We start from the raw sequence: 15,556 nt of genomic DNA, 5'->3' as shown, positions 1-15,556 counted from the left end.
AAGCATGCCGTACTAGAATCCTCTGGCCGAGCTGGTTTAAAGTATGCACGAGAAGAATTTCCCCTGACTTCCTGTTGGCTCATGTCAGTGGCATGAAATGAATACATTTTTCATATGGCTCTTCAAAAGCCAGACTGTATTGGACCTACTGGCTCAAATTCAGATTATACAAAGAGTCATTTCATACACTTTGTTACTGTGTTTTGAACCCCCCCCCCCGCATGTGAATTGGTGGGCTAAAGAGATGATTGGATGTGGTCAGTTCTAAACCCAGTTGTTGGATAATGACCAAAAATATGCTGAATTCTGTCAAAAGTATGTTATACTTTTACCTTGACAACTCTGTAAAAACAGATTTCTATTGAATCACCACTTGTCCCTTTTATGTTCGCTTGTATGTCGACTCTTTAACTTTAATACAATGGTTTACTCTAGACATAATATGAAAGCTACTGATCAGCATTTGTGTGGGTTTGTGTAATGTGGGTGACACTGAATAAATGTCCCTCCTCCTCACTGTCCACCGCACATTCAAAATGTTTACAGCTGGGTGTTTCTAAACAGCATTTAACTGTCACATTCTCTCATTAAAAGTTTTATTATTTGATTTTTATGCCCACTTGTTTTTGAGCCCTTAGATATTTTATGGCTAACAAATGTATAGCAGCTGCAGATGAGATGATGTTTATCTGTGTATACCTGTGTCTGTTTATTTACAGTATGTGTACCTATGTTTACAGGGAATGCCCAATTAATCTTTTTTTTATCCGCACTAAATTCACACATTTTGTAAATGGTATCTTCGCATTTGCTAATCAGCTAATAAAAAAACAGAATGACATCTTCAGTTTTGAAGCTAATTAAGCTGGATGACTTAATGTATTGGTGACCCTCTGGTTTCCACGCCGAGTCCCCACAGACTGAGCTCCGTCCGCCCCCTAAAGCCATTACAACTTAATGTGCTATAAACAAAATACATATTCTTTAAAAGTCTTTTTAAAGAATTGCCAGTTCACAGTAAAATTCAGAAGACATAAGAGGCACCTGTGTAATCCAAATTTAACTCAGAACAAAGTCAAAACAGAAAGGTGCATGACCGACACGTGGGAGGATACTTTATTATATTTAAGTAAACATCAACATAGCACGTAATATATGGTGGCAGGTCACAGTCAGACAACAGAGCACAACATATGAACACCGCAGGCCACGCATCCACAGTCAGCAATGTTTAATGTAATGTATTCAGAATTGTATTTTGTCATTCATGTGTCTTTGGTGGCTCACAGGCATTAGGACTCCAGTCCAGCACGTATTCATGTTGAGTAATAGGCCACTGCTACTGTTATTGTGAAGCCTCAACTTTCTGACCAATGTTGTGTTTCTACAAGAATAATCAAATGTAGCAGTTGCTTCTTGTAGATGTAAATCTAGTGCCAAATGAACTTGATTAGTAGTTTATAAAAAATTCTGAAATTTAATCGGCGTACCACAAATGTAGTATATTGGATGACTTTGTCAAATATAATCATTCAGTTAAATCATTCAAAAGTGATGGTATATTTATTATAAACAGCTACTTAGTTGTCCACTTGTGATAACTTACTCCAACTGCTGGTAAGTCACGTCTCATAATGTCTCTAAAACTTTTGATATCTGACTAACATCCCCTTGGTGAGGGTGACAGCTCTGCTCTTGTTAGCTTGTTCTTGTTAGCGATGGGACAAACTGCTACAGAGATTAATCCTGGAGGTTGTGACGCACAGCTTGTAGATTGAAAAGCTTTTAGGCACATCATATCATAGTTTGAATCTTAAGAGGAAAAAACTCTGACTACTGTTCGATGTCACCATTTGCTCATTTACAGTCAACCGCTAAGTAGCTAGCTGCTAACTACCTGTTTGACAACAATGTAAGTGATGCAATCAGCTACATTCAAAATCAACGGTCATCACTTACAGCTAGCTAAGACATTTAAAGCAGGTTACATTTTTATTAGGCTATGTGTTAAAGGCTAATTAAAGGTTTCAGGTTTACAATTCATGAACAATCACTCAATTAACTGTATGCATGGAGTCTATTACTCAACAGAGTGCCGCTAAAATCTTAGCATGGAGCTGATGATCTAACAAGAATACACATCTTTATCTTAGCGTTATTCAAAATGTTTTCAAATCAGACAACATACCGAAATCTTTGTCGATATCTAAAAGGTACAATGTAATACGTACAGTATAGCAAAAAAACAAACAGTCCACACATTTCTGTTGCCACCAAGGCCCATCTTGGTTACACTTCATGACATACAGCATAAATCATGCAAATAGAGGGGAAAAACTCAACAAGCTCTTTCTCTGTTACAGCATTGACAGTATTATTTGCTGATATCGGTCATAACACACGAAGGTAATGCTAACGTCGTCAGCAAAGATGCTTAAAGTCCCCATGAAATCAAAACGTTAATTTGTTTTTGTTTTTAGTTTGTCGTTTCCTGGAAAACGATTTTAAAATTTTGCTGACCGATCCTGCACTCGGGGGCGTGTATTAATTTAGCGTCCAATGAAAAGCTTTTCATTTTTATGAGGCTACCAGGGAGTATTGTTTCTGGGGGCCGACCGGACCTCACTGATTACTATACAAAAACAAAAGCACATCCTAACTGATTTTGTTGAAACTGGATCATATTTGAGTTTGCTGATGAACAGTTAGCTTTACTTGTTGCTAAAGTTTTTTGTTTTTTTTTTGTTTTTAACTTGTAGCTAAACTAACAGCTACCTGCTATCAGCTGCTGATAGTTAGCTCAGTTAGCTGTCACATTAGCTGACTCTGCCTGGACTGGGAGCTCGGAGCACTGGGGGAGTGTTTAACGTTATACTTCTAATATTTGGGGAGTTTGTAAAGTTTACGGCCAGAGGCGGGGGACGCAACAGGGAGCGATGGTGGGTAGTGGCGCCGTGCGAGCGGGCAATGACACCACGTTCAGCAGCCTCCCAATCAACACAGCCTGAACAGGACCAAACACAGCTTCAAAGCAAAAAGGGAATACAGTGCCAAGGGGATTTAACATTATAGAGCTTCAGGATGGACAGATAGCTTTAGTTTTTGCTAAACCCTTAAATGCTGTTAACTATCTCTGCATCTGTAGCTAGTTAGCTCATGTTAACATTAGCCAGGCTGCTAGCGGCCCTATTAGCGGACTCCGGTCCCGGGGTTCCAAGACCCAAACCCAGCATAGAAAACCTCCTCGGTACTGGATTCCCCCTAGTCAAACTGGCCTCTGTCTGTCTCGGATGATGTGTTTGGTGTTCTGTCGATTTATGCGACCTATCGAGAGTTTTTTGCATGCCCATTGGTTAGGGTTAGTGTTAGGACTAGGGTTAGACGTTAGCAATTTAAGGTAGCTAAGGTAGCATTTTTCGATAAGGAAGCATAAATCGTCAGAACACCGGCTGCCGTGTTCAGCGGGAGCTGGAACTAGTCCGCACAGTTCATGGGAAAAAGCTTAAAGAGGTGGTATTATGGTGTTTGGATTTTCCCCTCTCCTTCATTGAGTTAAATATCTTTTTTGTGCATGTAACAGGTTTGCAAAGTGAAAAAGCCCAAAGTCCAGCCCAAAGGGAGTTCCCATCTCCCAATGAAAACTCTGCTCTGAACTGCCTGAAAACAGCTCGTTTGTAGTCCAGCCTTTACGTCCCTTTCTTGTGACGTCACAATGAAAATACGGTTCATAACGCTCGCCAAGCGGCTACTCCGACACGCCCTCAGAAACAGCGAGCTGCAGCACACAGCTCTCCTCTCCCTTCCAAACACTAGCTACCCTCCAGGCAGTCAGTGGACATAAAGTTGTTCCTGTGATGTAGAGACAGAGCTCAGTTAAAACTTTATGGATGAAAGATACTTTTGTTACAGATTAATAACTCACCACTCTGAAACTCTCGCTCCAGTCCGTGTTGCCAAGCTGGTCGGCAACATGTACAGCTGAAACGAAGCTGTTTACCGTCTTTTCACTGACTGATTGGCTATTACCGGCCTTTTCTGCTTCTGATTGGCTAGTAGTAACTTAACTAGGAACTGCGCATGTGCAACTCCCAACAAAGATCATTTGAAGCCTTCAACACAGGGTGAGAAGAGGAGCTGCAGTAATGTGCAGTCTGATAAAAAAGATGGTGTTTTTTGAAAATTAAACCATGTAAACCTAAATAAGATTTTGAACCTGAAAATGAGCATAATACCACCTCTTTAAGGCAGTTACATATTTTTTGTAGAAACTGAAAATGCAAAATACTTCTTAGTTATAAAAGATTTGCAGAAAGATAATAATAATAATTCATAATTATAATAACTAAAATAATAATAATGGAATTTCCTGCCTAATCAGAGTGAAATCCAGCTGAGATTCTGCTCTGCACCACAATGAGTCAAATTTCATGGTCTTAAAAGACGGTGTTTGGACAATACATTCAGCTTTTTAAGATGATACATTAAAAATGTTATCATGCTGTTTAATACTTTATAATGCAATGTCCCATATTATACAGTTTTAATTGTCAGCCACAGTTAAAAACACATACAACAGGGAAATTGTCATAATCTCCTCTTTTTTAATGTATGGCTACATTAAAAATACAGGAATATCATCTGATATCTGAGTAAAGTGTAATGGCAGACAGCTGGATTGAAAGATGCTCAGTAGTTACAACAAGTGGCTTTTATTGCAAACGGTGCCAATGCTGCCAAAGTGCACTTTAACAAGTGACCCCAGCTAAAGTGTCCAGATTTCTTCACATGATATATCAATAGCATAGTAAGAATTGTATTGGTGCAGCAGTAAGGTGCAATCATTGAAATATTTGGTGGCAGCTGTAGGAAACTACAATAACAACAGTAAAGATGTGTCATGCTGCATAAAACCTGCTCACTACATCTAAGAGATTTGATCTAATTCTATGTTGAGATTTGACTTATTTTGAATTTCAAGCAGGTTGTCAGCTTAAGAGAAGACCTAAGAAATGTGAGTGACTGGTTGCCAGAGGAATGACAGGCTAACAGCAACACCCCTGAAGCCACAATTGACATTTTGTGCAATGTTTTTGCACTATTATCATTACGCAAGTCTACTGTTATTCTAAGTTACAAACAATGTACTACTCTATGGTAGCTGGTGCACAAAGCTAGGTCAGTGGTTAGGGCGTAGGCTATGTCTGCGTTCGGAACCGCCTACTATGAAAAATCTGCAGTATGCCAAAAATACCCGGATGGCGTACTGATTCGGATAAAATCTCCAGTATGCATCAGACCATGCGTACTGTGCCCCATAATGCAAAGCGCTAGAACTGTAACAACAACCGGTCTGATGTGTAGAGGACAATAGAACTTGTTTTACAATTTTCATACGCTGTTTTCATCACTAAATCCACTTCTAACAAGTTTTGAGGCGAGAAATCAACTGTGTAGATTTGAAATATCAGCAATTTTATGAAAATTGTTGGGAAACTGAAAATGTGCTAGAACGTTTTCGGAGTTGAGAAGCTTTTATTTCATATTATTCTTATTTATGCACCACTATACCAAAGCAAACATTCGCTACAGATTGGCTGCAGCTTTGTAGTTTTAAGTGGTACTTACATTTATATACCTCCTATTGTTCTGATTTTGAAAACCGGAAACTGCTAAATAAATCAAATAACAGTTAGTGCATACAGTATGCATGCGTACGGTATACAGTATACAGTACATACTGCATACTGCAGTTGCCAGTAGTATGTAGTAGGCGGTTCCGAATACAGCTTAAGTCTCCAAGTCTATGTAATGTCCCCAAAAGTGACCTAAGTAAACATTTATTTGTGTGTGAGTGTGTGAGTTGGCTAGTGTTGAGTGATGGTTCACTGTACGTCCAACAGAGACTTCGTGGCTCTCTAAACTGGATAGCAGCTGTCAAATTCCCATCCAGAGCTGTGGGCTGGTGGTATGTATGTATGTATGAGTTCTTTTTGAGGAGCCAATTCATCAGTTTTAATTACAGTCTTTGATTGATTTGTTATTTTCTAACAAATATTTTGGACTACCATATAGAAAAACATAGCATCACATATGTTTTGTTTCCCAGTCAAAAAAGCAGTTTCTAATTTGAGTTTCCAAACTACCACTCTGGGCCCTGACCCAGTAATTGTTGTAGATATATACTATACATTATCTGTGTGTATCTTTTTCATCATATCCTCTTACAGTCGCTGCTGTGCTTTGTGTGCACGTCTTTGTGAGCACCCAGGCACCTCACCCCCTCCAGCAGCATGGGAGTCCCGTGATGTGGGTCTGGATAGAAGAAGAGAAAAGGATGAGGGCAGATGTGATAGAGAGATGCAGACAGATAAAGACAGAAAGGTATGTGTTAACCAGTTTGCTAGAAATAAAATACCATGGTCAGAGAAATCTTTTTGCTTTCTTTGCGGTCAGTTTTGTTAGGTTGGTTTTCGTAAAGTGACTCTAACGTTTTGAACGTAAATGGGGTTTAGTAAACTCTATGGCCACTACATTTATTTCTTACTGAACACAATCCAAAAAGCAACAACCAAATTGTTACTGTTGTATTATCCTATCCTGTCATAGACACAGAGCAGTGGACAGAAAAGGTCTGTGTACAGATATCCATGTACTCTAGTGTAGAAGAATACCATTTTTTTTCCCAAATACCACCATCCAGTATTTCATGTATCTTTTGTGTAAGTATTTATACATTGTTTGATAAGTGGCCTATAAATAAATCAGAATCCCCCTGCTGTGACATCTGTATGTGAGCGAAAGTGTTTTGATTTTATTTCTCAGTTTGTATGAATGCTGGATACCCGTTGCGTTTTGGTTTTGGACTGTGTGTTTGTGTTCTCGCTTGCTCCGCTCGCCTGCTCAGCTCTGGCCTCTGCCCGAACCACTCTTCAGCCAGCCCTGATCCCTGCACATTCCCTACTGTGTTTAATGAATCACCTTTAAACTTATGGACTGTGTCCGTCTGCTTTTGGGCTCCAGCCTGATCTCTGATAAGAAGTCATGGCTTTAAAGTCACCAATAAAACTTGACCTTGTAATGTAACTTAATGAGTTTTTCCAAATACTAGTTTTCTGGAACTGCTTTACTACTATTTAAAGCTAGGAGTAGTAGATGAAGTAGTAGTAGTAATAGTAGCGTTCATATTGGACAGTGACAGAATTAATTATTCTCAATAAAGCCAGAATGGAGATTAAAAATGTTTTGAGTGTGCTGTTGATGGACATTCCTGCAGTCAGCATGCCAACTGCACGCTCCCTCAAAACATCTGTGGCATTGTGCTGTGTGATGGAACTGCATACTTTCAAGTGGCCTTTTATTGTGGCCAGCCTAAGGCCTTTTGTTGTGGCCAGCCTAAGGCCTTTTGTTGTGGCCAGCCTAAGGCCTTTTATTGTGGCCAGCCTAAGGCCTTTTATTGTGGCCAGCCTAAGGCACACCTGTGCAATCCCCATGCTGTCTGATCAGCATCTTGATATGCCACACCTGTGAGGTGGATGGATTATCTCGGCAAAGGAGAAGTGCTCACTAACACAGATTTTGACAGATTTGTGAACACTATTTGAGAGAAATAGGCCTTTTGTGTACATATAGAAAGTCTCAGATCTTTGAGTTCAGCTCATGATGAATGGGGGCAAAAAAACAGTGTTGTGTTTATAATTTTATTCGGTATATTTGTACCACAATGTGATGCATAACAGACATGTAGGAGCTGCCCACAGCTGGAACAATTGTAAATTGGAGAATAGATACATTCATGCTTCAATCTCTGGCTCAGGTTGTGCTCACACTGGATTTTGATTGCACTCATCCATGAGGAATGAGCTAGTTTGAAACACTGACCTCTCATCATCAGAGCCTTGTTTCTAAAACTGCATGGCAAAATAATACAAACTGCAAAAATGCCTGCTTTTCGCCCCACCGTGCAATCTGACTAGGGCTGAAACAATTCAATTACAATTAAAATCGATTAAACTGATTATTAAAATGCCTTGACGCAAATTCTTTGCATCGATGCTTTGTTTAATCTGTTTAACTATATAGCACACTGTTTCACACGGACATTTATTACTGTAGCACACCACGCTTACGCTCTGTGAACACGACGTGATTATGATGTCGCTGCTAAGAGAGAAAATAGCGAGGGACAAAGAAGAAAGTGTCCAAAGTATGGGATTATTTCAAGCTACAAGAAAACAACTGTTATAGTCAGTCTGCCGTAAAACAAAAACTTACGTTGCCTCGACTACAGCACGACGGCGCCTTATCAGAAGGCACCCGGTGTTCTGCGGACCGCAGACAAGGTAACAGCAACTTTAGCATTTAACTGAAATCATGATTGACTGTTGAGTTGAAGCCAAAGTAAGCCGTTGTGACGTCAGTCATGAGTTTATTGCGTGTCGGGGACCTCAGTATAACTTGTAGGCCTATAGTTTGTGTTGGTAAAGCAGATGTCTGGTTGTTGGTCTGATGTTTGCTGTATGACGCACAATGAATTTCCGAAAGGACCAATAAATATCTATCATCTATCAACATACACAGCTGATCCCGAGAGGGCGCCGCCACCGCCGCCAAGCAAAAGTAACGTTACTTCCTAAAACGACATAATCTATAGAAGCTTTGAGTACTAAAATCATCGTTAGCTGCAGATCTGACCCAGCATGCACCCTGAAACAGAAGGAGCTAAATGGAATTCATCCATCATTCACTTTTATTATTTACACCTGTGCTTTTCCTAATGTGACATGTCAAGTGTGAACGAACTACATACTCATAACCAGGCTAAGAGTTACTATGACATTTAGACACAGCTTCATCGTGTGTCTGTGTGTGCTAGCACATACCAATGACCCTGGCCTGAAGTCTGACCTTCAGACTGCTGTCTTTTCTCCCTCTGGTTACCAGAGTGATCTCCTCCTGCTGCACCCCCTCCTGGTGAGTCCTGTACTCACACGTTACTTTTACTCCTACAGAGGCAGAGGGAGAGGCATCATCAATTTAAACTTATACATTTGCTTACACCAGGGCTGCCCCCCTGACTAAAGATTTTCCTAGTGGACTAGTACTCGTTAGCTCAAGCCATTATGTGTTGATCATGTTTATGATATTAATTCAGCTATTTAAATATATATTCTTGGGGCATCAGAAAACGGTTTGAGTTCCCGGGCTGATAAAGAATGTTAGAAGTAACATTGCTAACACCGCGCCACATAACAGAGAAATAGAAAACTGTAATAGTGAGACTTTAAACTCTTAATTTTACAAAGGGCACAAAGCAATGTAATAATAAAAGTAATGCAATGATGACATCCAGCAAGGAGACTGTACACAGTAACAGTTAGGCTACAACATCACACAAGTCTTGTTGTTAAAACACCAAAATAAATAACAAACTTCACACTGTGTTATTTAAAATGCAAGGGTCCACTTTGCTGCTGTATCTTGTGCCTCTGTAAACCCTGACTAGGTATTCTTCCAGGAATGTGCGCTTGCATGATTGTTGAATGTACAAAGCAGTGTGTTGTTTGACTTAACACGGTGTTGCACACTGTTTTCTAAAGGCTGTACCCATTGCTGCTTTTACACACTTTGCCCACACCCTACTTCTGATTTGTAGTTTTTGTAAATAAAGCAAGGGACACATAGATATACATTTGCTTGCTTGCATTGCTTGAACTTACCCTCCAGCGTGGAGTTTACGCGATGCACCCAGAGGCAGGAGGGCCTCCGCGTTGGAGAGGTGGAAGGAGCACCGGAGAGCTCTTTGCCCAGTGTGGGGACATTAGGGACGGTGAAGACAATCTCATAACAGTGGTGGCTCTTCATGAAACCAGCCTGGAGAGAGGAAATACAGAGTGGAGGCAAAGAGTAACACAAAAATAGTTGGGGGGGGGGGGGGGGGGGGAGTGAAAGAAGCATTATAATGTAAGCAGCATTTTTATGTTACAGCTGGACCAGCTAGCTCAACTAGGCAAGATGGCATGCAGGTGGTATGCAGTTGGTTTGCCAAATGCAAAGAAGAAGAGGGTGTTTAGTCTCCGCCTACGCATTGTTAAAAAGCAAGTATATCGAAGGCTTAAAGCTAACTACTCCATGTATAAACATCATCTGCAGCAGTGCACCATATTTTATGACCTCATCATACTTCTGAATGTAAAGTACACTGTAACTACAGCCATCACATACATGTAGTGGAGAATACATTGGCAACATTTGGGTTTTTTATGTTAACTCATAACCGTAACAAACAATGTTCCCTTTATCGGCTGATATATACACACGAATACAGATATAGCTTTGTCATATATGATTTACATTCACCCCAGACACAAATTCAAAAAACGCACTGCAAAATGTTTGGGGTGTATACGTGTATATATATATTGTTTTGTTTTATTTTATTTTATTTTATTTTATATGTGGCTATATTTTAATATACACTTAATTACATGTTAAGTTCTGTGTGTGTGGCATGATGGGACAACAAATTTTGTTTTGTTATACAACCTTGTGTTGTACAGTGACACATAAACAACCTTGTACCTTGTATATAGGCCAATATATGAGTTTGGCTCTACTGAAAACTTGGCTGTCGTTACAAACACATGTTGTGTTTCAAACCCAATGTGTCGAAATATTGGCTGAATTTAGGGATATGTTTATAAAAGGATTAAAAGACATTATGAATATTTCCATTTGATGAAATGTGACAGCCACAATAGACAGGGAGTATTGAGTATGAATATTAAATCTACTTAACGCAAAAACTGTATGTTAAGGGATTAAGTACTTGCTTATTGCTTAAACCTGCCACCACGCGTACACATGTGCACTGACGACCCAGGGGTAGGGTTACAATTTTGTATTTATTCACGTCTTTAAAAACATTTATTGAAAGTTTTATTCTTTTTACATGTTTATTTACAACATTAAATGTTTAAATGTATATTGTAACAGGCTGTATATTAACTTATTGTGAGAAAACTGGTAGTTCTATGTAAAATCAGACGTTGATTATCACGTTATCCTTGTTTCGCTGCAAAGCTTCGACTGTGAGATTCATTCGAATCAGGCTCCACCCATCGAAGCATCGAATCTTCGACTATTAGGGGGTCAGTACTAGTCCAGACCAGGTTGGTCAGGTTGCTGTGAGATTTGCCCCAGAGTTCCCTGAGGATCCCGGACCATTTTGGTGACACCTCTGACCTGTCAGGTGAAAGGCTTTTACAAGTGCGACTAATGCCAACACTTGCATGTATATGACGGAACCATGAAAGAGACCATTTGGTTCCACGTATATATACACAGACACACACACCTTGACAAAGTAGCTGCCGTCCTTCTCTAGGATAGCAGTGAGAGTGGAGGGGTTTGACTGGTCGTCTCTCCGTGTTGGAGAGCCAGGGGGCTCATCATCGTCAGGGAAACGCACCCCACCTGCCTTGGAGGTGGAGCCTGGTGACGGAGAGAAAATACGTGTTTTAAACCATCTGGTAATCAGGGCGGGTGCAATCCTGGAGATAAAATGAAAATAATGGATAAATACAACAACATGTCTGAATTTCCAAAGCTGAAACAAAGCAAAAACAAGAAATGTGTGTTTTAATAAATCCCTGTAGGGCTGGCAGCAAAGAAGATGTTGGAGAGCAGATGTGAGTCAACAGAAGCGTCTGGACAAATTAACAGCATGCTCACTCTTTCCCACTAAAGAACCCCGCAGTAGTTACTAACCAAAGGTTTACTAGAAACACAGAAAAGGGCAGATGAGTCTGTGCTGAAGAGGAAGATCCTGCTGTGGTGAAGGAACATCAGTTAGACATTAGTTAGGAAACGTTGACATGTCAACTCACAGCACGCCGGGATTACAGCCAGGCATAACCGCATGAACGCCAAACTACTGCCGGTCAGCAACACACACACACACACACACACACAGTGTCAAACTTACCTTTTCTTCCTGTTGCCATGGTAATGTGGTTAGGAATTGGGAAGCGTCAGACACCGAAGTGATGTCATCACTGACCTCCACAGTACGAGGACAGACGATGGCAGAGAGGGAAACAGAGAGACCAGGGTATGTGTTTGAGCTTGGTAGATCTGACAGTGTTCAATTATTTACTCAAGCAGAAACAGAGTCTTCAAGTTTGAGGGTTTTTTCTGTCCTGGGTTTTAGAAGAGACGGTACAGAGTGACCTCAGTTTCACGAGGTCCCACTAGACCTCAATAGGCTACAATTTGTTTTCTAATGTCTCCATAAAGCAAATGATCCCGACGTGTGAAAAAACTGCATAGGTTGTGCACAGTTTCAGATGTTTTAGTGAAGCAGGCTTGTGACCAGAATGTCGCCGGTTCAATCCCCCAGACTCGGGAAGGACTTCCGTTAACAAGAAGGTAAACAAAAGCAGCAGAGTGTATGATGCTGGCTTGAGTTCAGAAAAGCCTAAAAAAAAAAAAAAAAGGAAGCGAAAGACTGTGACCTTTTAAATTGCAAAATTAGATATCATTTAGAAAACAGGACACTTGTCCACAAAAATAAAAGAACTACTGAATAAGATTCCCTGAGTCACTTCCTTGCTTACACAGTAATGACACGGAGCTCTGTACAATATAATTTTGTGGCTAAGATTGATGTGGAATAATATTAACAGGTGCGTGCCACCGGCTGTTTTTATATGGACAATTATTTGTAGTTAGTATTGTTTATTCATTCCATTCTTTTCATTATAGTGGGGGTGGTGACAGAAACTGCAGACAGATGCTCTTTAGAAAATAAAAACCAATCCAAAACTGTGTGCATGGTAGAGGAGGGTTTGTTTTTCCAGTATAGTTTAGCTTGAAGCTTAAAATAGCACATGGGATGAAATCATATTTAGAAGGAGCGATACGTCGTTTCTAATTTTTCACATAATGGTGCTTCTCACATCACTTGTCACATTTTGTCAAGCAGGGAGAAGGTAAAGCAGGTAAATTGGGACCCAAAAGCAAGGTACCACGCAGAGCTGATTCAGTTTTTGACGTTTGTTAATGATTAAACAAAAAGGTGAACAGGCTTAAGTTTGAAGTAGGCAGGCAAAGTCAAAAACACCAGAGGAAAGTCTAAACCCAATGCAAACAAATCCAACATGTACAAGCGAAAATCAGTCAAGGCCAAGACATCCAGAAAGTCAGGCCACAGGTCATACAAAGAAAAAAACTCACAGAGGAAGAGCTGGGAAACTTGACAAAATCACAAGGATGATCCTTGGAAGACACTCACTCAAAATATAGGGAGGGAGGTGATAACAAGGCACAGGTGAAACTAATCAGGGAGCAGCAAATAATCAAACAAGCGGAAAAACAAACCTAACTAAAACAAAACAAAATCTGAGAAAAAAAAACAAAAAAAAACAAGTCGGGTTTTTTTTTTTCTGTTTTAAAACCATAACATAAAAACAAAGGAGCTGCGTTTCGTTCTATGTATGACCGGTGTTGTAACCCTGCAGCCTGCTCTCGCTGGATCCCCTCAGGCTTGGTCAAGGCCTATTAGCGTGGGTTTGTAACGCACTGGGGATCCCTAGAGCGTCACAGATCAACGCAGTGGGGGGAGCCCCGCAGCGTCAGTGTGTGATGGTAAAGGTCTAATATGTAACAGACTGAGTAAGGACGTGGATGGACTGAATGGAGGGCCGGAACCCGGACTTTGAACCAGCAGAACGGCGTTCCTGTCCCGTGTAAAAACAAAAAGTCAGTATTACATATTTAATTTTATATTTCTTTTCAAGTGCACTCAAAATTCTCCAATTTCTAGATTAAGTACGTCAGCATCAAAGAGGCATTTTGTTTGGGGCTGATCTAAAGCATGATTACCTGAGCATCTAAGAAAATACCAGAATATGTTAATCAAAGGGTTTTTTTTCTGGAGGCTACGGCCAGGGTGCGAACTAGGGGGATCCTGACCTCATGACCTCCCCTGAAAAAACACTATTAGTAATATTTTGGGGGGGGTCTCTAAAATATTGACTATATGCTATTAAGGACCACTTTAAGTGTACAGTTTTTGTTTTTTTTTCTCATTGTGGTGTTTTTTGCATTTTAATTCAAGGATACCCGACAGGCTACTGACTGACAGAATCTTTAAAATGTTTAAAACTATGGCAGAATTTCCCATTTTAAATGCATCCTCCCTCAGACAGGGTGGAGTTCCTGCACTGACTACAGCTGTGATACAAGAGGGGACAACAAACTATATCCTTTCCTCATGACATGAGGGAAGCAGACATTCACCTGTTTTCGTTAAGCTCTTAAACACATTTGCCATCTCTACTGAAGGCGTGTTCACATAACGGTTTGACACAGATTTACTGGTAGGCATGGACAAATTTCTTTTTTCTCGAGCCATCAGCAACACATACACGCCCATCAATATATCATCCTGCAGCAACGCTCCTGTCATTCGCCAAATTCAACCGTGAAATCCGTCAGATGGTTAAATACGTACCGCTTAGTGTCGATGTGCTGGACGCTTTCAGGACCTTTCTGTGTTTATAACTGCAGTCGGGACATGTCTTTATTCCCGTCTCTCTCCCCTCTGTCCTTGTGAAGCGCTATCAAAATGACAGTGAGGAAGATCAGGCGTGTTTCATGCGCGCGGGCGTCATACTCTCACCTATGGAAAGCCACGCAGTTCATAAATATGCAATATTTAACATGTTAACCACACCATAATCAACAATGTGGTGTTAACACGTTGTTAAAGCTTTGTTTTTTCAACAGACTGACCAACACCTTAACAATTGCCATGTAGCCACTGTGTTGAGCCAAAAGGGTTGCCTACATTAACATGGGTGGGGGAAAGTTACCGCAGAGCTGGTTTAGGATACAGATCACTGAATAATTGTCTTTGGAAAATAACATTAACTTATTTGGAGCATTTTAAAGGCCCAGAGAGTGATATTTCTGAGGATCTATTGACAGAAATATGCAATATAAGATCCATAACTATGTTTTGAGTGGTGTATAAAGACCTCACATAATGAACCATTATGTTTTTATTACCTTAGAATGAGCCATTTATATATTTTATATTTATATATGTACATAACCGCCAGCCCGTTCTCATCTCAGGGCGTCCATTACCAACGCTCCCAGAAAAAGTGACAAAACGTAGTTATTTGACGCTAAACGTACCCTTTACCGTCCGTGTGAGCGGTGGCTACGTTTGTGATAAAGGTGTTGACAGCCCCCCGAAGCCCCTACCCTTACCATAACCATCGGAAATGTTAGTACCTAAACCCAAGTCACCGACTTTATGCATGTCGACCAGCTAGGGTTAGCTAACAGGTAGGGTTAGCCTCCCTTGTGTTGCTGCAACGTAGCAAACGTGGGCGTTTGCTAAAATCCTCACACTTCGTCACGCTGTCCGAAAGTGTTAATTATGATGCATTGAGATGAGAATGCGTTGTACTGTAACCGCAGGTCCTCCCTTCCACGGAGGTCACCGTATTGTGTCGTCATGTTTCTACAGTGGCCGACAACGGTCAAA

General features: G+C 40.6%; 1 protein-coding gene across 5 annotated transcripts; it reads right to left on the bottom strand.

Annotated features, from left to right (window-relative positions):
• Positions 1-3,805: 3,805 nt before the first annotated feature.
• Positions 3,806-14,657, bottom strand: LOC119899819 (UPF0687 protein C20orf27 homolog). 5 transcript variants are annotated; one of them, XM_038714604.1, is made up of 7 exons: positions 14,513-14,656; positions 11,984-12,053; positions 11,354-11,490; positions 9,717-9,870; positions 8,880-9,002; positions 6,226-6,312; positions 3,806-3,849 (listed from the first exon to the last, which is right to left on the bottom strand). In XM_038714604.1, coding segments are annotated over exons 2-7 (522 nt in total). In that variant the 5' UTR covers positions 12,003-12,053; positions 14,513-14,656; the 3' UTR covers positions 3,806-3,847. The 5 variants fall into 5 exon arrangements, with proteins under 5 accessions (XP_038570532.1, XP_038570534.1, XP_038570533.1 ...); XM_038714606.1 differs by having other exon boundaries at positions 3,807-3,849; positions 8,905-9,002; positions 14,513-14,657; XM_038714605.1 differs by lacking the exon at positions 3,806-3,849 and having other exon boundaries at positions 4,580-6,312; positions 8,905-9,002; positions 14,513-14,657.
• Positions 14,658-15,556: the final 899 nt, after the last annotated feature.

This window comes from Micropterus salmoides, unplaced genomic scaffold (genome assembly GCF_014851395.1).
Source record: "Micropterus salmoides isolate LMB-PRFRI ecotype aquatic unplaced genomic scaffold, ASM1485139v1 Ms_hic_scaffold_12, whole genome shotgun sequence".
Lineage (NCBI taxonomy): Eukaryota > Metazoa > Chordata > Actinopteri > Centrarchiformes > Centrarchidae > Micropterus > Micropterus salmoides.
Note: the sequence above shows the minus strand (reverse complement) of the source record. Positions and strands in the feature narration are given on the sequence as shown.

Coding starts and splice junctions, on each gene's coding strand:
- LOC119899819 (XM_038714602.1), bottom strand. Junction 9,871..11,353: donor ACGGCAGCTACTTTGTCAAG/GTGTGTGTGTCT, acceptor TCCTCTCTCCAG/GCTGGTTTCATGAAGAGCCA. Junction 9,003..9,716: donor CGTAAACTCCACGCTGGAGG/GTAAGTTCAAGC, acceptor CTGCCTCTGTAG/GAGTAAAAGTAACGTGTGAG.